We start from the raw sequence: 23,977 nt of genomic DNA, 5'->3' as shown, positions 1-23,977 counted from the left end.
ATAAGATTGATTAGCTATCAATATGGACTTTTCAGCATTGTATACAAAGCCTCAAGTTACTGTTTTGAAGAATTGGAATGAATAAAGTTTAATTTTCCTCTGATTTACACCAGAACCATCGTAGTCTAGAACAGCAGTCTAGAATGTTCCGTGTGTGGTGACATGGTGACACTGGACTAGCTTAAAAATAATTCGTCCACTAATGCCTCAATTCAGTCGTCGGTTAATAATTACATCATGTTATATTGATTGTCTGGTGAGGATGATGCTTGGGGCTCTCAGTTAGTCAGCCTTATTCCACACCGACAGAAGGTTTTAAAACACCCTCGCAGACTAAACCTGAAGATATGCGGCTCACCAAAAAGAACCTTCCGAGTTTGCATATGAAGCCATGAGCGAACATTTCACTACCTGCGTGCCTAGGCCAGCTGCAAGCACCATAGGTATGGACAATGACATGTTTCCCGAGGAGGTAGTCGACATACTTGATGGCTACGACTACGTCGTAGTCGGTTCAGGCGCCGGCGGCGGACCTTTGGCCGCAAATCTCGCCCGGAAGGGCCATAAAGTTCTCCTGCTCGAAGCGGGGGATGATCAGGGATCCAACATCCACCAGCAGGTTCCAGGCTTTCATTTTCTGTCTACAGAGGACGAAAAGATGCGCTGGGACTATTTCGTTAAGCATTATGCAGACGACACCCTTGCGCAGCAAGACTCGAAAATGACTTGGGAGACAACTGCTGGAAAAATGTATGTCGGATTGAATCCACCAACCGGATCGAAGCCGAAAGGCATCCTCTACCCGCGCGCGGGAACGCTTGGTGGCTGTTCGGCACACAATGCTCTGATCACCATCTATCCGCACGAGAGTGATTGGTCAAATATCGCCAATCTCACTGGCGACACTTCATGGGACCCGAAAAATATGCGCCAGTATTTCAGGCGCCTGGAACACTGCGAGTATCTTCCAAATGGTACCTCTGGTCACGGCTTCACCGGTTGGCTATATACGAATCGCGCTGATCTGGAATTGACACTGCGGGACTCTAAGATCCTTTCTATCATCACTGCTGCTGCTACTGCCATGGGAAATACTATCCTCGGCCTGATCCCTGAGAAAGTTACCCAACTACTAGGACTCCTACAGCGGGATGTGAATTCCAGTGATCCTCATCGGGATGTGACTGAAGGCATCTATCATATACCCCTGGCCATGAGTCAGGCAAAGCGAAGCGGGACTCGGGACTTTATCGTTAATACGGCTAAAAAGTATCCGCTGCATATCAGGACAAGCTGCCTCGCTACACGTGTGCTGTTCGAGGAGAATTCTGTCACCAGGAACACGCCTAAGGCAATTGGTGTCGAGTTCCTTGAAGGCAGTAGTCTGTACAAGGCTGATCCACGGTCAAGTTTATCGGCTGCCGGTACTAAGCACCGCGTCCTCGTCTCTCAAGAGGTCATTCTCGCGGCGGGAGCTTTTAATACACCGCAGCTCCTCAAGCTGAGCGGTATCGGCCCGAAAGACGAGTTAGAGAGGTTTGGGATTCCTGTTGTTAAAGATATGCAGGGCGTTGGCACTAATCTCCAGGACCGCTACGAGGTTCCTGTCGTCAGCAAAGTACAGGATGACTTCCAGGCCATAGCAGAATGCAAGTTCGGGAAGCCTGGGGACCCAGCACTTAAAGAGTGGATGCACCAGTGTGGACCCTATCTATCGAATGGACTCAGTTTTGGCATGACGAAGAAGTCCAGACATGCTGATGGGGACCCTGATCTCTTCATATTCGGTGGCCCTACCCTCTTCGAGGGCTACTATCCTGGGCATTCTGAACGCGCCACCTTCGACAAGAGACATTTCACGTGGGCCGTACTTAAGGCTCACACGCGTAACCGTGAGGGAACTGTCAGGCTCGACTCAGCCGATCCTCGGGATGTGCCTGTTATTAACTTCAATTACTTTGGCACGAGTGCGGCCGCGACAGAGGCATCGGAGCGTGACCTTAACGCCGTTGCCGAAGGCGTCGGCTTCGCGCGCCGCATCATGGACCAGACCTCACTGTTCGATAATGAGCCTTTTGAAGAGCAGTCACCTGGTCATGAAGTCTCTTCTGTAGAGCAGGTGAAGCAGTTTATCAGGAATGAGGCGTGGGGTCATCATGCTTCATGCACCTGCCCTATAGGGCCAGATGGAGACCCAAAAGCCGTTCTGGATTCTCGCTTTCGTGTTCGCGGCGTGAGAAACCTGCGAATAGTTGATGCATCTGTCTTCCCGCGCATTCCTGGCTTCTTCATTGTCCTTCCCATCTTCATGATCAGTGAGAAGGCGACTGATGTTATTCTTGAAGACATTAGCGAGACCCGCCATGTCTGAGTGCCTCAGTGCCAGACATAGGTGACAGCAGTCACTCAGTCTCCTTAAGGACACCCTTTCTCGCTGTTCAGACCATTTATAATGATGAATTTAATATGGAAAAAGCTCTGATTTAACCATAGGTAGATCATTAAAGCAACGCAAACTGTAGTTGACAAAGATGAGATTAAGATGAAGTCGAGAAAAATAATCTAGATGTTACATAATCCGAAGTCATGAATATAGTAAATTCGGAGTTGTAAAGATAATATAAAGAACGATACTGCATTCGATCAACTGTCTTGTACCATCCCTCTCTTTTGTCTAGGGATGGCGACAAAGTTATGCAACGATGTGGTGGAGCATCGCAGAGACTTTCCAGATTAGGATATTCACGAAAGTTCCACGAAATGCGGGCCCAAACCGGTCGACCTATAAATATCCTGCGATAGTTTGCTCAATTGAGCTCGTGTCAATCATCTCTGTGGGACTAAGTTTTAAGAACCCCACACCTTACCCTCTAACCATCCACCAGCATGTCCTTCCTGGGATTAGAAGGATACCATGTCTTCATTACCGGGGCCGCAGGTGGCATAGGATTCGAAGCAACACAAGAGTTTCTTAGTAGGATTCACTGATCAGATAGATATACTTCTGTCTTACACGGTTGGTAGCACACGGCTGCAAGGTGACAGCCCACGACCTCCGACCGATTGCCCCTCCATCGCCAGCGAACCCCAATTTCTTCGCTGTGCAAGGTGACACCTCGTGCGAAACGTCGATCCAGAAATGCATCGCTCAGGCAGTCTCACATTTCGGACCAATCAACATCCTCGTGGCCAATGACGGAATCACCGATGAATCCGCCCGCCGCAACATTTGGGAAATTCCCCTAGACGTGTGGGAAAAGACCTACCGGGTCAACATCCAAGGAACGTACCTCACCATCAAGCATTTTCTCCTCGCAGTCTCTGCGGCACAAACTGCAGCCAATGGAACCGAACTGGAGAACGTGGCCATTGTGGTGACGGGCTCTGAGACTGGTAAGTTCGGCCAGGCTGGACATTCCGAATACGCATCGGGCAAGGCTGGCATTCAGTACGGGCTCGTCCGCAGTGTGAAGAACGAGATTGTCCGACTTAACTGTAAGGCTCGAATCAACGCGGTCGCCCCGGGCTGGATTGGCACGCCGCTGATCGAAGGCCGACTGGATGATCCCACGGAGAGATGGAGAGAGGCCGAGGCAACAGTACCCCTGCGTAAAATCGCAAAACCACGCGATATTGCCCGCGCCATGGCCTTCCTGACAAGCCACCGAGCGGCCGGTCATATTACTGGACAAGTCCTCTCGGTCGATGGCGGCATGGAAGGCCGTATGGTATGGAACGAGGAGGAAGCCAATAACGGTAGCGCTCCGTCCACGATTCAAAATGCTTACCCTTCTCAGTCTGCTGTTTTGGTCAACGAGATCCCCCCAGCGGTTTCTATCGCCCCGAAATGTCGCGTCCAGGTCCTTCTATCCGTTGACTTTGATGCAGTGTCGGGCTTTCTCGGCACTGGAGCATCGCCTAGCAATGGTCTTTCCGACTATAGCAGCGGTTACTTTGCCGCCCAAGTTGGCGTCCCTCGTCTGCTGCGGCTCTTTCAGAAGCATGGCATTGCCTCGTCGGTGACATGGTTCATTCCGGGCCACTCCATGGAGTCGTTCCCTAAGGAGACCAAGCAAATCGTCGACTCAGGTGCCGAGATTGGCTGTCATGGATACGCCCACGAGGGCAGCTCGCAGATGACCGAGGCGCAGGAGCGGGAGGTCATTGAAAAGTGTGTTCTCCTGGCGACAGAGTTGACCGGCCAGAGACCGCGCGGATGGAGGGCACCGCTGTATCAATTGAGGGAACACACCGTTCAAGTTCTCGAGAACTTGGGATTCTTATATGGTATGTGCTGACGCGATTCCATTCAGAAAAGGTACTTCAGGCTAACGAGCGCGAAGATTCTTCTCTCAACCATCACGACTCCAGTGCCTACTTCCTCTGCAAAGCGCCAGCAATCACCCCAATCGACTTCGCGGCCAATGTCTCTGCATCGTCCTGGATGCGTCCCTTGCCAGCTCCGGAGCCGGCAACGTCCAAGACACTCGTCGAGCTTCCGTGTAACTGGTACATGGAAGATATGACGCCTATGCAATTCTTGCCCGCTGCACCAAACTCTCATGGCTTTGTCAGTCCCGCCCAGATCGAGGATAACTGGAAAGCCAGGTTCGAGTTTCTGCACAATGAAGCGATAGAGACCGGCGATGGCTTCTTATTTCCCATCGTCCTCCACCCAGACACTAGTGGCATGGCCCATGTTATTGGTATGATTGATCGGACGATTCAGTGGCTGAAAGCACAGGGTGGCCATGTTGAATTCACGACTTATGGGCAGTGCGCTGAAGAGTGGAAGAGCCGACAGAATGTCTGATGAGATATATCTGGCATGTGACTAGTTGTTCTTTTTCATGTTAGTTATTACCGTGTAGCTTTTTGTCTGTGCTACTCGTCCTGTTCGATTAACAGTCCTATGTGGCGGGCCAAGCTCAATAATCTATCGTTAATTGGTATCAGCCCATCAGCCATATTCTCCGCACCCCACGTATTATTCGCGTGCGATTCACACCTGGAATAGAAGCTCCATTGAGGATCATGATTTCAATTTCAGCGCCCGATTCTCTTCCCCCAACCCTCTAAATAAAAAGAAATCAACTGAGAGAGTTTTGGTCCGATTGTGTGGGCATTGGATTTATTTGGACTGAACATATATATCTGCATCAATTAGCGTAAACATGGGGGCTGAAAGCTGACTTTGATTGAAAAACAATCGCTCAGAAATAGACTATGGAAATCCCATGACACCCTAAAACAATTTCTCGCCCTACAAAGAGTGTCTCAAGCACTTGGTATGGCTGACAAATTACTGAGGACCTGTTGTCGTGGAAAAGCGAGGGAAGCAAGTCATCAAAAATCGAGCCTATGACAGGACCGCTGCCTTGCGGGCGCAGATCATACGGAGTTGTTATCTCCGGATTTGCAAAATGCTTGGCCGGCTTTATCACTTATGCCGAAACAGTCTGGAATAGCACCCCATTGACCGGCAGTATAAACGGATTTGCGCCATGCCTGGCCGGCTTTATCACTTATGCCGAAACAGTCCGGAATAGCACCCTCATTGACTGGCAGAAATATAAATCTGCCCCTGACCATAATCGGCAAAAAGCAGCTGAGATTCTAAAGAAAAATGACGAATAATATCACCAATGTAGCGCTCGCAGGGGTAATGACGTCCGAAGTTATCGTTGTGCTTAGGCTGATCGTTTACTAGGCATCTGGAAATCTAGGTTCTCACACACTTGCGGCGCTTCTCAACCAAAGATTCAAGGTTACTGTGTTGAGTCGTACACCTAGAGAATTCCCGGCTGGTGTTACGGTTAGAGTCGTCGATTTTAACTCAACTGAATCGTTATCGGCAGCCATCGAAGGCCAAGACGCGGTTATTGACAACACTTTCACAAATGATGTTGACACACCGCTGCGTCTAATAGATGCTGCAGTTGCCAGTGGCGTCTATCGCTTGTGGGTTTCTCTGTTTACCCCGGATTCCCAACCTGATTCCTATAAAGGCCCTATAAAGCCTGCTGATGGACTATTCTAAATGTTCTTAGTATTACAAGTGATTACGGCCTCGACCCAGATCTCCCGGGGGTTCATGAAATGCCAGTGTTCGCACGCAAACGTGAGTCTTACCGTGCTGTAAAGGAGAAAGCGGAGAGATCGGGCTTGACCTTCACCCTGATTGCCTGTGGGGCTTTTCTCGACTGGTGTCTTTCAACTGGATTTGCAGGTATTCAACTGAAAACAAAGTCGGCCACTATGTTTGATAGCGGGGAGAATGTGGTTCCGTGGACTACCCTCGAAGATGCCGGAAAGGCGACTGCTGGTGCTCTTCTCCGACCCGAAGAAACTCTCAACAGGCCGGTGTACATTCACAGTGCGTTCTTGTCTCAGGCCCAGCTTTTGCAAATCGCGAGAGATGCTTTAGGCAAAGAGGGTTGGAACATAACATCCCAGGAGATGAAACCTCTGTTGGACCAATCGATGGCAGACCTGCGTGCGGGGAATACCACCCCGATGACTTTTGGCGTGCAAATTCAATATTGTATGGCCAATAAATCACTTGCACACCCTTGGGAACGGGACGATAATGAGCTGGTTGGGGTTGAAGAGAAAACGGCTGAAGAACTACAGGCCTTGTTCCGTCGGCTTGCTACTGTGTGAGATGGAGATAGATCATCTGGATATCATTCCAATTCAAAACTGGACGGGGTGAACTTTTGTACACAGATGAGGGGAAACACGCAACGATATAATCTCAAACAGATGGCAAGGAGACTTTTGGCTTGAAAGAGATGTTTAAATCGAGCATTATACACCAGTGTAACCCTTCCTTTTCAAACAAGACAGTCGCCTAGCCTACACCCGATCTTTAATCGCAATCTCCATATTCTTTGCAATTTGTCTGCCTGCCCAATTCTTTGCTTAAAAGAAAGACTTATTCGTTTTAGCGCCCTCTACATTTACGCATTACCGGAATTAGCAACGATGGGAGAGAAGGCGCTATTCTCTGCATTACCAAAACGTTCTTTCGGTCCAAAGCACAAATGACGACGACAAGGATGCTGGCTGTGGCTTTACGATTAAGATCTTTTGGCTTGAGTGGCTTGAAATTCGCCCGGATGGCAAAATCCTATCAACATTTTTACCTGTCAACATGGTCAAAGTGAGCCGCGGCGGTTCGTCCAAAGGTGGGTCTGAAGGTTCCCTGTAGAAGACTCTGATTTTGACCACTTCAGACCACTCTGGATGACAAATCCCGACTTAACTATTCGACGCTATATCTTGATCCTCTAAACGGATCTCAGTTTACGTCGTGTCCCTACCTTGGGCCTTGAGAGATAGTGTTAGATTTGCTCCAGGCATAGGTAGAAGAGCAAGTGATTGTTATTAAAGCTATGGGAGCCCTGTGGCCTGATAGCAAATTTGAAATATAGTACAAGCAGGAAACTTAGACTATCTTGATGACAGTTTTGCCCAGCGCAGTCCCATCCTCGATCTCCTTCAGGATGTCCTCAATATCTGCCAGTCTCTTTTCAATTAGCTGCGGCTTCACTTGGCCCTTGGCTACAAAAGCAAGGGCCTCGAGTGTGTCCTGCCGATCTCCAGTAGATGTACCCATAACCTTGATGCCTCTACCGACGAAGTCCTCGGGCCCCAAGGGGAGCGGCGTAGACTTTGGGGGCAAGCCGATACAAACGAGGGTACCAGCCCGCCTCAGAAATTTGATGGCATCGGCATAAGCCTGGGCCGACGAGGCGCAGATGAGTGCGCCGTGAGTGCCGCCGCCCGTGGCTTCAATGACATTGGATACGCAATCCTTTGTCTCTAATACGTCAATATAAACCTCCGCACCCAGGCTCAGGCAGAGATCTCTTTTCCTAGCGTCCAGGGCCACGACCTTGAGCCCTTTGGCGCGTGCGTATTGGATAGCCAGATGACCCAAGCCGCCTCCAGCGCCCGAAACAGCAACCCACGAGCCCTTGCGGAGGTTGGCAATCTTCAGTGCTTTGTAGACTGTGACACCGGCGCATAGGATCGGTGCGGCATCAGCGTCGCTCACCCCAGCCGGGAGGCGGACCATATATGAGCTGTCTGCAATAGCGTACTCGGCAAAGGAGCCCTCAATATCCTTGCCCGCTAGTTTGCGACTTGCACACAGGTTCTCATAGCCAGTCGTGCAGACTTCGCACTTGCCGCAGACAATATGCACCCATCGAACTGCCACCGGGTCGCCAATGCTCCATTCCGCGGTGTCTACCTCGGGACCGAGGCTGGCAATTACCCCTGTGCCCTCATGACCCCCTACTGAGACCTTGGGCTGTAGGTATGGTATGGTACCGCGAGCCAGGTGGAGGTCTGTTGCGCAGACCCCTGAGTAGTGTAGTTTGACGAGCACTTGGGTGCCGAGAGGGATTGGAGTTGGACGTTGGCCCACAGAGATGGTCTTTGTGTTCTGGTCTTGGATCGCCGCGAGGGACGCCTCTGGCACCGAGAGAGAGCCCATTGTAGTATTGGCAAGAGACAGATCAACAAATACGGTAACAAGTTGCAGGAGAGAAACACCGATTGGCAGAATTTCCTTCGTCAAATGGAATAATGATATTGTCCTATGAACAATGCCTTCCTAGCTCTCGCTTCTTTATCTTGATCTCTGGCCAAGGTCGGTGAAGGAAACGATAAAAGCGGCGCGTACACCGATCTCCGCATACGCGCCCTCATTGCTTAGGGATTTTTTTTTTGGTCGGAGGCACCGATCCGTCATGCCGGGGTACTACGGTAGCCGATTAGGGATTTACCGCCCTCGAAACTGCCTGCGCCTTTTAATGGAGAAAGTATTTAGTTTATCGTATCTCGTAGTAATCACTCTGGCAGGCTGACGGGGTTTTCCCGTCTGCCCCCGAGGGTCTGGCCCTTGGGACCCTCTTCCCCGCAAGCAATCTGGGGTCTGGTGTTGGCATCGGAGGACTATCCGACATTGAGAATTGGCCGTTTCTGGGAGCAGACATCCGACTGGGGCCGGGGCGAGATGATAGGGTGGATTTGGTCGTCTGCCACGCGCGTTGGACGATCATTGGGGAGAGGTCTATTCGTGTATTAAACTCCCCCATCAGGAAGGCACCGACCGAGGGCTGCAATGGCCTTTTTCCTATAACTGGTCTGGTTTCTTGACACCCGAGGGACTTTGAAGCTGATCCTTGACACCAGCGGGTTCTTGTCCGACAAATCGACAATACAGACATGGGCAAGAAAGAAGAAGTCATACCGCATGAGTCGACCTGTCATTTCTAAACGGTAGACCTCCCAAGTTCCTGTTCAATCTGCCCTGTGAGATGCGGACTGCAGCGTACTGATCTCCTCCTATTCAGATATCAACATGATTGAAGACAAAGAGAAGAACTCGGAGCATGCGGAAGATGTCTCCGCGGTGCCGAATCTCAAGATGCGCGACGGCATCATCCTGATGCCGCAGCCGTCCGATGACCCTAATGACCCACTAAACTGGTCCTTGTTCCGCAAGCGTGCCGCCATGTTCACCATCTCGTACCTGGCCCTCGTTTGCTACGTCGCCGTTACCACCTTAGTTACAGGGACTGTGCCCCTGGCCAAGTCACTACACGTATCCAAGTCAACAGCTGTTTACCTGGGCAACACGCCCGTTGCCCTGTATGGCGTGGCTCCGTGGCTCTGGAGTCCGCTCAGTCATTTTGTAGGGCGTCGATCTGTGCTGCTCATGTGCAATATTATCGCCATGGTTGGGGCTGCTGTCGTTGCGACGTCCAAAACGTACTCGGCTTGTATTGTCGGCCGGGTCATTCTCGGCGCTGGTGGTTCAGCGTTCTGGACACTGGGGCCTGCGAGTATCGGGGATATGGTAAGTTCCTCTCGATCACAGAGTTTTCTGTACCTTAGAGAGCCCTTGAAGAGCTGACGGCCAAATTTCTCAGTTCTTCCGCCATGAGAAAGGGAAGAATATAGGCATATCCACATTGGCTATTGTAGTCTCCCCGTTCCTTGGGACAATGTAAGTGTCGCTCGGCGCAATTTATGCTTCTATGCAGCAGGGAAAGCAATAGCTGACTTGAGTACCCTGACAGTATTGGCGGACCCATCATAGAGAACAACAAGCTAGGCTGGCCGGCGTCACAATGGATACCCCTGATCTTTATGGGAGCAGGCCTCATAATGCAGATATTCTTTCTCCCGGAGACCATCTATATTCGTGAGGCACATCCTAATTCCGCTTCTATAACTGCTCGGGACCCACCATTTGTGCCCAAACCTGGCGAATCAACACTCTGGGCCCGCTACGGCATCCATATCCCCAGGCGCCGGGAGAAGCAGCATAGCTTCCTTTTCATTGCCACGCGTCCCTTTGTGCTCTTCAAGTTCCCAGCGGTATTACTATCGGCGTTCTGGTTCGGTGTTACCTACATGATGCACGTGGGTATCACTGCCGAGATCCCACTCGTATTTGAGGAGCAGTATAACTTCGCTGTGCTCGACGTCGGTCTTACTGGATTCTCTGGCTTAATTGGTGCGCTAATCGGTGAGGCGTATGCTGGTCCCTCACTTGATGTCATTGCGAAGCGTACGATGAAGCATGGTCAGGAATGGCGACCCGAGTACCGCCTCCAAGCCGTCTGGCCAGCACTAGTCGCGGTACCAGCTGGTCTAATCATGTTTGGAACATCGATCCAATTCGGACATGCTTGGATCACGCCTCTGGTCGGCCAAGGTATATATATATTCGGCATAGAAATTGGCACAACGGTGATGTATGAATATAGCCCTATTGACGAATTAGTCATGGCACAAATCCAGCTGACAAGAGGAAACCCCTAGTCAAACGTATATCCTGGAATGCTACCCTCGCCAGGGAGCAGAGGCGAACTTGGTATTCAATCTGATTCGCAACATCTTCTCCTACACGGCTCCGTTTTTTGTGCAGCCGATGACCGCCCGGCTCGGAATTACCTCTCCTTTTGCTCTGTTCGCTGCTTTGACCATCTTCTTCTTCCCATTTACTGTGGGCGTTCTCATGTGGCGAGGCAAACAGATCCGGGATAAGGGCGGTGACCCCGGATGGAGTAGAGATTGAAGGCGAACCTATAGAAGAACATCGTACAGGAAGCCCGTGTCTTCTAAGCGTCTCCGTGTTAAAATAGTTCAGTAATAAACGCACCGAGAGGCTGCTCCAGGGGCGATGTATTGCCTCCTGTCCGATTGTGTATTTAACTGAAGCGGCATATCAGCTGCTCATTTTCTCGAGAAATTTTGCAACAAGATGTGACTGCTCAGGATGCTTTGTATGATATGACCTGGTGTATAGTTTGGACGGATATCAATTCTTCTCTTGTACCGAAATTTGGAGTCATACGACGAAGGTCCTTTATTGGTAGGTTTAGGCCAGAATACTCGTGCGTTTCGAAAATCGACCCTCGCACAAGGGCAAAGCAAATAATAGAAGGTATATTTCACCCCCGGCTTGGCTAAGGTAACTGTCTGACTCGAATCGACCGTAAACGCTCGCGCCGCCAACGCCACCGTTCGGCAGCGGCGCCTCTATGTCCATAGTCGGTCCATTAATACAACAACTGCGCATCCGGATCCTCCTGGACAAGTCCATTTTACGCCAGACATCACGGCAGAAGGCACTGGCATCTAGAGAGAACCGGAATCGGTGGGCTGTGAAGCGGCCTCTTCTTGTTTGTCGAACACGGGTACGAACAACAACGGGGCCAAATGACTCCCTGTAAAAGACCACCATATCGAGTGGAACGCTTTAGAGAACGTGGGAGATAGGGTCACCAGGCATGGTTTGTGTAGAGCCAAATCTCTGATCAGAAGCTTAGCACTGGCGGGGACGATTTCGCCTTTGGTGTGTGCCCCCAGAGCTGCGTTCTCGCGAAATGCTCCGACAATGGAGAGGATGTTGACCTTGACCCATCCCTCCGTAGCCCAAACCTCGGCGGAAAGTAGTTCGAGCACGTCCCTACCGAGTAAGTACTATGCTCAACCAGACATTCTTGCAGAGCCATCATTGCCCCGAATGTCGTGCCAAGAGGAATTCGATATCGCCCCAGTCCACCATGCCAGCCCCATCCAGGGCGAGCAATGAGTCCATCCAACGGCTAGTATCCGGTTCTCCATCAAAAGACGTCAGAAAATTTGGCTGCCAGGAGGCATCTGGGATGCCGAGCCTTGACGCAACCCCGGTACTTTGCCCATGCTGGACGCTGATGGGGTCCTGCTGCGAGGCAGACAGTGAGAAAGTATCAAGCGATGCTCCTGCTCCAGGAGCTGCTGCCAGGCTGCTGGCTTGCCGGCCGTCCATGGCAGAATGAATGGGGTCACTTAAACGAGTCCTCCGAAACCCAGGTGCTACCTGGGCATTCCTTCCTGCTTTAGCCAGACGTCCGTTCGCCGAATGGTTGGAGACAGAAACAGCAGGTTTGGTGTTATCCTGTCTCGATCCATCCTCAAACGTTGCCACGACGCGTGCGAACCTCTTCATCGTGCTGCACTTGTTTACGCGCATGAGCACCTCTCTCGTCTGAGCGATCAGTTGGCGCAGCTCCGTCTGCAGATGCGCCTCGTGCTGGTCGTGGCAGTGGCTCGCAGAGATTGAAATCCGCAGCGATCGCAGGATAAGTACCATGACGCCACAGTAAGCGTAGAAGACGTCCATGGCCGAGATACCATTCACTAGGTCGAAGGAGTTGGCAAGCAAGATGAGGCGGCAGAGCTGCACGGCGTGCGTGACGCAGATGTCCGATAGGCGCTCCCCTACAGGGCCGGAGTTCTGATCAGTGGCGTCCTTGCTCTGGCTAAGAGCGACGTCTTCCTTACTCCACTGCGCGGATGCAACGGATAGCAGCAAAGCAGATCGTGTGACTAGAACGGCAATGTATCTATACTGGAGGTGCAGCACCAGAGCGGTTCTAAGCCGATGTCGACTCTGCCAGCCCATCATTGCTTTGAGCTCTTGTAATGACATCCGTGGCGCCTCCTGGACTCCTTGGCAAAGAATATCTTCGGCCTCGCCAATCAAGGGAATGTTCAACGCGTGGCGTGAAGCCAAGACGTTCCTCCACTGATTCAAAGCCTCAAGGGTCTCCCTCGAAGACTGCTCTTGCCGAGCCAAGACCTCCATACTTCTTTGGTCGTTAGCCACAGGAAGTGTCTTGACCGCAAATGATACCCTCGCCTTAGCAAGAATAATTTGCAGCTCCAGGGAAAGCTTCATAGTCTCGTCATCCTCATCGTAACCGCCGTCCAACACTCCTTCGCAGGGAGGGACTATCTCAACATCCTCGAAGTCGTAGAACCCACTCGGCCTTCCCAGGCTGGACGCAAGGAACTGCTCGAAACTGTAGAGTGTGCAAAAAACACGCTTGCGCACCTCCCTCTCCATGGGCCGAAAATGCAACCCGTTGTCGCTAGCCCGATGCAAGCCGACAGCGAAGGACAAACGCATGGCGGTTCCGACCAGGTTCCAGGCCGCATTGCGTTCGTTGTAGTTGTGGAGGAAAAGGGAGAGAAGAAGAAGGGCTCGGATGTTGGAAAGAGTGCATCTGGAGATTAAATGTGGCAGCAGCTGTCGGGTTAGGCGGACACAATGTTGAGAAAGTGAAGTGAGGTCGAAATTAGGGATGTCCAACGGGCTGGACAAAGAACCAAAGGCAATCATCATGTGCAAACAGCCTAGCCAGCCTGGCTCAGGTACGGTAGACGACGGCGGATGCATACCCGCTCTTGTCTGCTGCTGAGAATACAGCCCTGTAGACATATATGTCTCGTATTCTTCTGCGAAAGTCCCGCGGTGGAATAATGGAAAGTCTGGATGTACGTCTTTGAAATACAGCCGTACCAGCGGGTCGACAATATCTCGAGGCGGAAGCTGTCTTCTGATCTCCTCGATGTCATCAGCGGGGATGCTGGCAAAATCACGGATCAGCGCAGACCCCAGTGAGGCAGGGGAGCGCTCGTCGAGCTGCTGGTCTTCGTTGGTACACGGTTCCGGGAGCTCATTTTGGTTTCCGTCTGCCTCAAGAGCCTGGGCTGCGTCTTCCTCGATGAACGTGGCCGTAAGCCGAGTAGACGCTGGGGACGCAATAAAATGCTCGCTGCGAGAGATAAGAATCAACCTCCGGAGCTGGCCTAGAAATTGCAGGCTTCCAGATGGGCCGATGAAATGCTCACGCCCAGCTGTGTCTCTGATGAGGCCCACAGGTTCGTCTACACGAGGACTGATTTCAGAGCCTTGGTCGGAAGATGTTCTTCTCTCACTATCACCCTGGATATTTGTGGCACCTGCTCTCGGTGACGATGAAGCCGCACAGTCCACTGACCCAATATTACCTTGATCATCGGCTGTAGTAGAGAGATCCTTCAACAACTCCTCCACCCTTGGTGTTTCATCACGAGACAAGACCGGCATGGCATACCCCATGCGTTCTCCCAGCCGGACTAGATCCGGGACAGTGGAAATGGCGTCATTGGGAAATGTACCACGCACAATGGCCTCTAAGCATTTGTATCTAAAGCAAGGGCGTGCAGCTTGTCAACGCAGGCCATCGAGGCAATAGGCAGGGTAGATGCGAGGTAGCTTACCGGTCACTCAAATCATCCACGCTACCGTAGAATCGGGTCTTCCGTGGAAGCGTGTAGGAGCATTCGAGGTTATGGTTCTGGCACATGACACAGCTGTGTCCTGATGGAAGTGGAACACATTTGCAACGCCGCTATTGGTGCCATCGTAGTAGATGCTTGTTGTCAGCCTACATCTTTGAATAAAGTAAGGCAACTACAGGGGCCGAGCCGTCTGTATCACAAGTATAAGACAGCATGAGCAAGCTAACCTTTCGACAGAAGTCGCCTAGTGTATACCTTAGACCCAGGTCACTGATCGCCGTCTTAAAGCAACGCTTACTGCGGACATGCGTAAATTGGACTTACAGCTATATGCGGATCGCTTCCTGGATGCGTCTGGTATCCTTCTGGGCCGGCCTTTCGGCGGTCTTGTCGCTGCTTCCGCCATCGAGTACTTAACCGGGAAAATGGATAGAAGTCTTCCGTCGTTTCGGACATGCGTCCAGTCACAGTAGTCGTATCTACTCCGACTCCTTTTTGCGCTTTTCAGCAGGATTTGTGCATGCAGCCTGTGCGTCCATGCGGAGTCAAAGATGCGTCGGAGCTGCGGACCGTGAGCGCAAAGAAATACTGTAGGGAAATGGGACGGGTGCATGCTTCCGGAATGCCCCACAGGGCTAGTTTTCTCCCCGGACTTCCGGCACGGCGCTAGGGGAGTATGGTCCCCGCGACCAAACTTTCGACACTATGGCAGCACATTGTGTCGTGACTTGCAGTTGAGAGATGTCCAACACAGCAGCCCAGAGACCATGGAGTCTTTACGAGTTTGTTCTACTTCATCTTCACACCTCGGCTTCTCACCTGGACTGAGCACGCGCATTTACGGTCTACCGGCAAGATGATCGAGTCGTTCACCCTTCCCAGCGGGCGAGAGATGGCCTATACCTTGTCACCTAGGGCCTCCTCAGATCGCATCCTCCTCCTTTCTAATTCTCTAGCGGAGGACTTGACTTCCTGGGATCGCGTCGTGCCTGTACTGGAAGACCAAGGCTTCAGGGTCCTTCGCTACGACCAACCGGGCCATGGCCGCTCCAGCGCACCATCTGAATCTGAGCTGTCCTTTATGTCTTTCGAGGTCCTGGCAGACGATGTATATTACCTTTTGAAACACTTGGGAATCAGCAGACTGCATGCTTGGATAGGGGTATCGATGGGAGGGATCAAAGCCGTGTACTTCGTTGCGCGTCATCCGGGCATGGTGAACAAGATCATTGTAGCCGACGCCATCGCCGCTTCACCAACCGTGGCCAGCATCCCGGATAACTTCGCCGCGAGGATAAGCGCCGTCAAGGAAGGGGGATCAATCTCAGAGGACCTTTTCAATACGAGGAAGCGGTGGTTCGGCGAAGAGTGGATGGCGGAGCATCCCGAAGAGACGGCGAGAATGGAAAAGTCTATGGCGACGACTACAATTCAGGGGCTCGAGGCCTGCTGCGCCGCTCTTAGAAGCCCGTCCTTCGATCTCCGGCCGCTGTATCACAAGGTGGGACATGGCTGTGACGAGGCTCTCGTTATTGCCGGGGAGAAGGATGCGGACCTGCCGTCCAAGATGCAGGAGATGCGGAAGGCCATGGAAGAGAGCTTATGGAGCTGTGGGAAGAAGGCATCCGTGAGGATGGAGATTGTAAAGTCTGCCGGGCATGTACCCTACATTGACGGTTTTGAGGACTTCTGTGTGATTATCACCAAGTTCCTTTCTTAGATGAGGTCAGCGATGGCTCTGGCGAAATGGATTCGTAGTTTCTTTGCATCAAAAGCTGCAGGACATCCCCACCATAAGCAAATCACTATTGGCATTTCTAGACTTTATGGCATTCTGATTCCCTACCACTTGCGTTTGTCCAAGTAGTTTGTTCCGTATCAAGTCCTAGCAACACTCTATCAGACGAACTGCAAACCGGAAATAATCGAGTCGTGGCTCCCCTACTTGTTGGAAACTGACTTAGAGCACATCTGAATAGACAGCAGCCGAAGGATAAACCGACGAAGGGTAACGGGTCCGGCGGCACAACTCTCCGTCGGGTGCATTGTTCCGATCATTAATCTCAGCTCTCGAACAGTAGATCCGGCCGTGCGGCAGACTGTATTCAGAGACACCATCAGTATCTTCGCAGGGAAGAAGAAGAGATGGGGTTTTCCATCAGTGAACCTTGCCACCATTCATTTATAAAACCATCATCTTGAGAGAAAACGAATTTGGGTACCCCTTTTATTCGGACGATCTGTGAACTTCACCGAGTTATTCTGGCTGCACAGCATGATGCCTAACATTTCCCGATCGTTGAACGTGCTTGTCGTCGGCGCTGGCCTGGGCGGCCTAGCGACGGGACTGGCCCTGCAGACCGACGGCCACAAGGTCACAATACTTGATGCAGCTCCCGAGTTCGCCGAAGTAAGGGCTCAATACCAACCCCGTTCCACGATTTTGGCTCACATTGGCGACTCCATAGGCTGGAGCGGGTATCAGGATCCCACCTAACTCGAGCCGCCTGCTCATGCGATGGGGAGTTGACCTAGAGAGAATGAAGAAGTCGACTTCGCAGAAATATCACTTCATCCGATGGAAGGATGGCAGTACAATCTTCGATCTGCCTTTCCGCAACATTGTCGAGACACACGGGGCGCCTTACTGGCTTGTTCATCGGGCAGACCTACACACGGCGCTGCTCGATGCCACCCAGAAAGCCGGCGTCAAAGTTTTGACAAAGAAGCGTGTGGTCTCGTACGACTTCGATGTTCCGACTGCGACTACGCAGGATGGGGAAGTCTTCACAGCCGATCTGATCGTGGGTGCGGACGGTATCAAGTCTGTCTGCCGGCCCCTACTTACCGGCCAGCCCGACATCCCGCGAGATACTGGAGACATAGCCTACCGAATCCTCATTCCCAGCGAAAAGTTGCTGGCCGACCCGGAACTGGCCCATCTTATCCTCGACCCTTGCACAACTTCCTGGTGCGGGCCGGACGCACACCTGGTTGGTTACCCCATCCGCAACGGGGAGATGTACAACATCGTCGTGTGTGCCACTTCCTACAACGAAACCACGGACGAGGTCTGGGTCGTCAAAGGCGACAACAGCGATCTGTGCAACCGATTTGCGAGCTGGGAGCCGAAGGTGCGGAAGCTCTGTGCCCTGACGGGTGACTTCATGAAATGGCGACTGTGTGACCTGCCCAATCTAACCCGCTGGACACACCCCTCGGGCAAAGCCGTGTTGCTGGGTGACAGCTGTCACCCCATGCTCCCTTACCTGGCTCAAGGTGCCGCCCAGTCCTTTGAGGACGCGGCCGTTTTGCGCCAGGTCCTCGCGCAGGATGTGGACATGGCCACGGCGCTGCAGCAGTACGAAAAGATCCGCATGCCGCGAGCGGGCCTCGTGCAGGCCAAGACGCGTGAGCACCAGTACATCTTGCATATTGATGACGGGCAGGAACAGCAGATGCGTGACAAGAAGCTGGCTCTCGATACGGAGGAGAACCCAGTCTTCTGGGGCTTTGGAGACCGGAGGAAATGGCTCTTTAGCCACGATGCAGAGGTGATTAGGACAGAAGGAGCGAACTGGAGGGATGGGTCCGTGTTGAATGGTATTCAGACTTAGTCACAGACATGGCATTAACTCGGATTCATATGGTTATTCCTAAGAGCTGATGGAGCCGACGTCAGCTGAATGCTCTGGAGCCCGTATTTTCTTCACCCAAATGTCCTGTACGCTTGGCTCTCGCACCGTCCCTCCGCTCCTGGTCCGGTCTTGGTTGTCTCTTCTCGAAATGCTCTGAAATTTTGACGGAAGAAGTGGTGGAAAAGCGAATGACTCGTTCTGAAGGATTGAATGTTAACTCTCACTCCCACAGTTAAACACACATAGCTCTATTATGTTCGCATCCTTTTTTTTTCATCTCAACTATTGATTTAGCTCAACAGTAAAAATTATTCACCCCCAGAATCTGACTTCACTCGTCAAACATACAATGCCTTACATGCGTAATGTAATCACGAGAATCCCGAAAATTGTCCCCCTGGTGCAGGAGGTCGAGGTTCCATATCAACATCTCCAGACGCGTTTGTTTGGCGTCTAATCTTGTTCGGAGCGCCCTACCCCTAACAAAGAACCAAACGAGGCCTAGTAGCATGTATTGAAAAGCTGGGTTAGCCTACATGGTGACTGCGGCAGCGCAAAAACCGCATCTGAAATTAAAAGGGCTGCAAATGAGATATTCGCATATTGTTCCCCGGTTGCGCATATACAATACGATTACCTAATCCACGCCAGTCCCAATACGGTTAGCGGCTCAACCTCAGCGGCCGCGAGTTTTGCGTGTCGCGACTGACCATCCAACCATCGAGCCCCCGAGCCTCCATCATCCCATTCGCCCCCGTCTTTCATATCGAGCATTCCCATTGCTCGAATTGGTCCCTCCTGATTATCTCTGCCCGTACTGCCAGCTTCACTGGTGATCTGCCCGTGCATTGCACCCCAGGAAAAGACCGGCAAGGAGGTCATCTTCTGTCGTTCGCGACAGCAGGCTTCGACTCGTGATTCATCATGGATGACACTCCTGTCAACCCGCTTGGGGCTTCCGACAATGCTCAGCCCCTGACTGGTGCCGAGGGGGTCGCTGACCTTACGCGCGCCTCCAGCCACGCCTCAGGTAATCGCCTCCCCGGGGAGAGACCAGGGCCGTAATACTAACTCGCGACCTAGAAGCGCAATCTCCAGAGAAGAAGATCGAGCCCTCGACTGAACCGGACAATCCTCTCGACGCCCCGGCATCCCCCAAGCCCCAGAATGGCGATGCTGAAGACGAGGAGATGGGCGGCACGGAGACGGATGCCAAGCGCGATACCGAAGGCCTGGAAGATGCGGCAGGAGAATCGCAGCCACCTGCCGATGCAGACGCGGATGCAGTGGGCGAGGAACAGCCGGTGCAGTCCAAATCCGCGCTGGAAGCCTCCGCCCGGTCTCAGCTAGTCGCGCAAACACACGCCATCATCCTACCTAGCTACTCGACATGGTTCGATATGCACACTGTGCACGCGATTGAGAAGAAGGCCCTCGCTGAGTTTTTCAATGGTCGCAACCGCAGCAAGACCCCTGCCATCTACAAAGACTACCGTGATTTCATGATCAACACTTATCGCCTAAACCCCATCGAGTATCTGACTGTGACCGCGTGTCGTCGTAACCTTGCTGGAGATGTGTGCGCAATCATGCGCGTTCACTCGTTCCTTGAACAGTGGGGTCTAATCAACTACCAGGTAAGTATCCAAGTCTTGGTATTTGCCTTAGACTTTTTTTTAACACCAATCTAGGTCGACCCGCAGACGCGGCCCTCCAACATCGGCCCGCCATTCACTGGTCACTTCCGAGTCATCGCCGACACCCCACGGGGTCTACAGCCGTTCCAGCCCGGACCGAACCACACCGTCACTGCTGGCAAGTCTCTTCCTGCCACCGATCGAGCGGCGTCAGCTACCCCTGCCACGAAGTCCGAGCTCAACCTCGAAGTCCGCCGTAATGTCTATGACGATAAAGGACAGGCGATCACTCCTGGCGACGACAAGGAGAAACAGACTAACGGTGAAGTGAACGGAGCTTCTGCCCAGGACCTTGAGAACGCTGCCCAGGAGCCCAAAAAGAAGTCTCACTGCTTCTCTTGCGGTATCGATTGCACCCGTCTCCGGTTCCATTATGCCAAGTCGGCCCCGGCATCAGGCAATGCCAACCTGCCCGACACAAAATACGATTTGTGCCCTAACTGTTTCCTTCAAGGCAGAATGCCTTCCAGCCACAATGCCTCGGACTTTGTCAAGCTTGAGGACAAATCCCACACCCATGTGCCTGATAAGGACACTCCGTGGTCGGATTCAGAGCTTGTCTTATTGCTGGAGGGTCTGGAGAACTTTGATGACAACTGGGAGCAGATCGCTAGCCATGTCGGCACTCGCACCAGAGAAGAATGCGTGATGAAGTTTTTGCAGTTGGAGATTGAGGACAAATACCTCGAAGACCTTCCTGACATGCGTGCCACGAGTGGACGCGATCCCATCAGCCAGGCCGAGAACCCGGTCTTGTCTGTGGTGGCTTTCCTAGCCCAGATGGCTGAGCCCACCGTGGCCGCTGCCGCTGCCGGACGATCTGTAGAGGAGATCCGCAAAGAGTTGCGGAAGCAACTTGAGAAGGGCCAGGACAAGGGCAAGGAAAGGGAAGGCGAGACGGTCAAGGCCGAGGACTCCATGGATGTGGACGTTGTGCGCGAGGCCGAAACTGCCGACAAGTCGAAACAGTCGCTCAGCACCGTCGCACTTGCCGCTTCTGCCGCGCGTGCTGGCGCGCTCGCCTCACACGAGGAGCGAGAGATGACCCGGCTGGTTTCCGCCGCGGTCAATGTCACCCTGCAGAAGTTCGAGATCAAGCTTCAACAGTTTAACGAGATGGAGGAGATTATCGAGGCTGAGCGCCGGGAACTCGAGCAGGCACGCCAGCAGCTCTTCTTGGACCGGATGACCTTCAAGAAGCGCGTCAAGGAGGCCCAGGATGCTCTGCAAGCCGTTAGCTTGCAGGGTCCCAATGAGAACACCAATGCGCTGCTTGCAAACGCCGCCACCGCAGGCATTGGCAACCACTACAGCTTCCAGCCTGTCGGTAGCGACCCCCGCACTGGCACTGAGCCCCTGAGTGTTGAGGGAGGCGACTTCAAGACGCTGGATCTGTAGTGTCTTGTTTTCTTCTTCCTCTCCTCCATCCACCTATGTACGATATCCCCTGGGTTCCTTTTCAAGTCAGGGAGAAAATGGGAGGGGGGTCATACTCATGGAATGTGCAATTTTTTTCTTTTTACCGACGGTCTGCTTCTTGCCGTGTTATGAATATTCTCCTTTTATCTGCTTTTGGCTTGGAAAAGGCGCTTCTACTTACTATCTGTTGGAGTTTGAGTGAATTCCGACTCCCCTTGTTTCCACTGGGGAATTGACTGTTCTTAAGGGGGCGATGGATATGATATGAAATAAGAGGAGGATGTTGGCTGGTCGAGGTCTTTCTTGAATGTGTTTATTTCTCATTAATACTATTATGTCTTCTGATGGGAATTCTCTCTATCTGTTGCTCAAATCTCTGAGCTAGGGGTATTTCGTATTTCCACAGCCATGGCATGTTCCAGCGATGACCGCCCTGTAGTCGGACTAGTCTCGGACCGTTGCTCGTTCGTCTATGGTCTCTTGCTGGGTCAGTTCCACGTTTCCATTTGTAGAAGCTCTGGCTGAGTCTCAAATGGTGGGCGTTGTGTGTAATCATGCCTGGAGTGGCAGGCTTGCATCGCCTGCAAGGGCTCGTTCATCGTTTTTCTGTCGTTGTAGGCAGTATGCCTGTCCATTGGCGAGAACGACTGTCAAGGCTCTGATGGGAGTTCGGGGTAGTGATCGACTTCACTGGTTTGCATCTCCTGCATCTCCTGAATTTGATCCTCCTTGCTGAAAGTGTGATCTTGATCCTGGAAGTAATGATCTCGCAGTTCATAATCCTGGACTTCATGATCTTCGACATCTTCATATCTCTCGGTATCAACACTCCGAGGAGGTATATGTCGCAAATGCTCACGGGGAGAGTCTGCGGGAGAATCACCAAGACGGCGCCTCTTGCGCCGATTCTCGGCCAGTTCTTCCTCTAGATCTTCCATGCCGTAGCCGTAATCCTCCCACTCGCTGCGGTAAAGGGTGTGGTCGCGCCAGTCGACCAGGTCTTGTTTCGTCTTGCGTTCTCCGTGTGGTTTGCGAACGACTTCTTTATTCTTTTCTAGGTCGTTCTCGTCGTCTTCTTCTTTGATTGGCTCGTCGAGGAAAGATGGTGCCGGCTGCTCGAGCTTGCTCCAGAGCCTTAATTCCCCGCGACGACTCCGTTCTCTGTCTAGCGTGTCTGCGTGTTCGTCTTCAGGGTCCAGGAAAGACAATTCTGATTCAGATAATGGGGAGGAGAGTTCAGAAGAGGCTCGAGATGGTAGTCTCTCGATGTCTTCTTCTTCCTCTGCTGGCTCCTCCGGCTGATCGTCTGGTAAAACCCCTGTTTCAGAAACAAGTTTGAAGTAATCGTCATTGCCAGAGAGGATTTTTTCGATCTCGTCGTAGCTGAACACCCGGGGAACCCAGCCCTTTTGGTTTTTTATGTCGGCCACCTCGAGATGATTCCGGCGTGCAAGCTTGATCCAGAAATCGGATCTATCGCGCTTCATGTTCAATACATCTAGTGCAGTATGCACATCCCGTTTGCGCACGGCGCTCGTTCTCTCTTTCCCGCGCCGCTGTACAGTGCGCAGGCGGGACATGGCGAAAAAAATCGAGGATTGGATCAGGCGACGTGTGATGCTGATCACCAAAGCATAGAAGTTTTGGAGTGCATCCGCGGTCATAGATGGCTCCTCGTCTTCCGACATTGCAATATTCGTCCAGTTGTCTTCTGATCTTGATCCACCAGGATTCATAAAAACACGGCGCGACAGTTGGATCATGATGGGGACGTTGAGCAGACCTGATGCAAGAGAGACACCCTCACGCACCGTATCGGCGTTCTCCCCATCCTTAATCTTCTGTGCGCGTGTCTCTGTTATGACCCAGTTCAGGCCGTGTTCTCGCTTGCGCTCGATCGCCGCCTTGTGCTCCTCATCGGCGACAAGGACCTCCGCATACTGATCCAGTACAGCACCGCATTCCTCGCTGACTTCCTCAGCGGCGGGGATATCCGCCAAGACCACCGGTCGGATATGATTCTTGAACAGGTGCTCGACCTCTAAACTGCGGTGCAAAAGTCGTAGATGATCCATAACCTCGAGTTCGGACTTGGTGCCGATCGCCGCCGCAATCTCCGGGATTCCATTCTTGCCCTGTCGGTCGAGGACATTGAACAGTGCTTCTTTCTCCGAAGGTGTCCACAGCACAGCCCCGTTCTGCGTCACGAGGTGCGGCTCCTCGTTGTCTACATATTGAGTGCCGTTTTCAGTTTCGATGAGGAGCGCCTTATACTCTTCGAGGGCGACAGGGGGAAGCTGTTGAAGCTTCGACCATAGCCATGCAAGCCGTGGGTGTGTGATGTCTGACTCTGGATCGTCGGGGGAGGAGGATATCGTCAGCGCATCGAGCGCGGGCGAAGAGGGCGCTTCGGATGGCTCGTAGAAGTCGGAATCGGGATCGCCGTCGTCGTGGTCCGGCTCGTATTCACTGGTGCTGCTCATGGTCGCGAGGATTGCAGTGGCTCGCGGCACATGGGCAATGTACCGGAGAAGCGACACATCACTGCTTGAGAATAATAATGATGTTGAGTTCAAGAAAAAAGTC

At 52.4% G+C, this 23,977-nt stretch overlaps 11 protein-coding genes across 11 annotated transcripts; 7 read left to right on the top strand and 4 right to left on the bottom strand.

The window, feature by feature from the left end:
• Nucleotides 1–391: 391 nt before the first annotated feature.
• N7510_003437 (GMC family oxidoreductase) lies at nt 392–2,371 on the top strand (the record flags this gene model as incomplete). Its single annotated transcript, XM_056975364.1, has 1 exon — nt 392–2,371. One exon carries the CDS (start codon nt 392–394, stop codon nt 2,369–2,371), a length of 1,980 nt encoding a protein of 659 aa, XP_056835320.1.
• A 515-nt stretch (nt 2,372–2,886) lies between these two features.
• On the top strand, nt 2,887–4,813 carry N7510_003436 (SDR family oxidoreductase/polysaccharide deacetylase family protein; the record flags this gene model as incomplete). Its single annotated transcript, XM_056975363.1, has 3 exons — nt 2,887–2,974; nt 3,025–4,287; nt 4,344–4,813. 3 exons carry the CDS (start codon nt 2,887–2,889, stop codon nt 4,811–4,813), a joined length of 1,821 nt encoding a protein of 606 aa, XP_056835319.1.
• Nucleotides 4,814–5,626: 813 nt separating this feature from the next.
• On the top strand, nt 5,627–6,663 carry N7510_003435 (aromatic alcohol reductase; the record flags this gene model as incomplete). Its single annotated transcript, XM_056975362.1, has 3 exons — nt 5,627–5,662; nt 5,711–5,961; nt 6,051–6,663. 3 exons carry the CDS (start codon nt 5,627–5,629, stop codon nt 6,661–6,663), a joined length of 900 nt encoding a protein of 299 aa, XP_056835318.1.
• Nucleotides 6,664–7,450: 787 nt separating this feature from the next.
• Nucleotides 7,451–8,506, bottom strand: N7510_003434 (zinc-dependent alcohol dehydrogenase; the record flags this gene model as incomplete). The annotated part of the gene is made up of 1 exon (XM_056975361.1): nt 7,451–8,506. One exon carries the CDS (start codon nt 8,504–8,506, stop codon nt 7,451–7,453), a length of 1,056 nt encoding a protein of 351 aa, XP_056835317.1.
• An 870-nt stretch (nt 8,507–9,376) lies between these two features.
• On the top strand, nt 9,377–11,101 carry N7510_003433 (uncharacterized protein; the record flags this gene model as incomplete). Its single annotated transcript, XM_056975360.1, has 4 exons — nt 9,377–9,874; nt 9,948–10,024; nt 10,098–10,738; nt 10,833–11,101. 4 exons carry the CDS (start codon nt 9,377–9,379, stop codon nt 11,099–11,101), a joined length of 1,485 nt encoding a protein of 494 aa, XP_056835316.1.
• Nucleotides 11,102–12,040: 939 nt separating this feature from the next.
• On the bottom strand, nt 12,041–14,455 carry N7510_003432 (fungal specific transcription factor domain-containing protein; the record flags this gene model as incomplete). The annotated part of the gene is made up of 1 exon (XM_056975359.1): nt 12,041–14,455. The coding sequence occupies one exon, from the start codon at nt 14,453–14,455 to the stop codon at nt 12,041–12,043; it is 2,415 nt and encodes an 804-aa protein (XP_056835315.1).
• A 1,038-nt stretch (nt 14,456–15,493) lies between these two features.
• On the top strand, nt 15,494–16,357 carry N7510_003431 (uncharacterized protein; the record flags this gene model as incomplete). The annotated part of the gene is made up of 1 exon (XM_056975358.1): nt 15,494–16,357. One exon carries the CDS (start codon nt 15,494–15,496, stop codon nt 16,355–16,357), a length of 864 nt encoding a protein of 287 aa, XP_056835314.1.
• Nucleotides 16,358–16,912: 555 nt separating this feature from the next.
• On the top strand, nt 16,913–18,254 carry N7510_003430 (uncharacterized protein; the record flags this gene model as incomplete). The annotated part of the gene is made up of 2 exons (XM_056975357.1): nt 16,913–17,047; nt 17,106–18,254. The coding sequence occupies 2 exons, from the start codon at nt 16,913–16,915 to the stop codon at nt 18,252–18,254; spliced, it is 1,284 nt and encodes a 427-aa protein (XP_056835313.1).
• A 654-nt stretch (nt 18,255–18,908) lies between these two features.
• N7510_003429 (uncharacterized protein) lies at nt 18,909–19,124 on the bottom strand (the record flags this gene model as incomplete). Its single annotated transcript, XM_056975356.1, has 1 exon — nt 18,909–19,124. One exon carries the CDS (start codon nt 19,122–19,124, stop codon nt 18,909–18,911), a length of 216 nt encoding a protein of 71 aa, XP_056835312.1.
• Nucleotides 19,125–19,199: 75 nt separating this feature from the next.
• Nucleotides 19,200–21,370, top strand: rscE (uncharacterized protein; the record flags this gene model as incomplete). The annotated part of the gene is made up of 3 exons (XM_056975355.1): nt 19,200–19,305; nt 19,359–19,912; nt 19,967–21,370. The coding sequence occupies 3 exons, from the start codon at nt 19,200–19,202 to the stop codon at nt 21,368–21,370; spliced, it is 2,064 nt and encodes a 687-aa protein (XP_056835311.1).
• Nucleotides 21,371–22,041: 671 nt separating this feature from the next.
• On the bottom strand, nt 22,042–23,874 carry N7510_003427 (uncharacterized protein; the record flags this gene model as incomplete). The annotated part of the gene is made up of 1 exon (XM_056975354.1): nt 22,042–23,874. The coding sequence occupies one exon, from the start codon at nt 23,872–23,874 to the stop codon at nt 22,042–22,044; it is 1,833 nt and encodes a 610-aa protein (XP_056835310.1).
• Between the last annotated feature and the right edge of the window lie 103 nt (nt 23,875–23,977).

Source organism: Penicillium lagena (genome assembly GCF_028827675.1).
Source record: "Penicillium lagena strain IBT 129212 chromosome Unknown utg000002l_segment0_segment0, whole genome shotgun sequence".
Classification (NCBI taxonomy): domain Eukaryota; kingdom Fungi; phylum Ascomycota; class Eurotiomycetes; order Eurotiales; family Aspergillaceae; genus Penicillium; species Penicillium lagena.
Note: the sequence above shows the minus strand (reverse complement) of the source record. Positions and strands in the feature narration are given on the sequence as shown.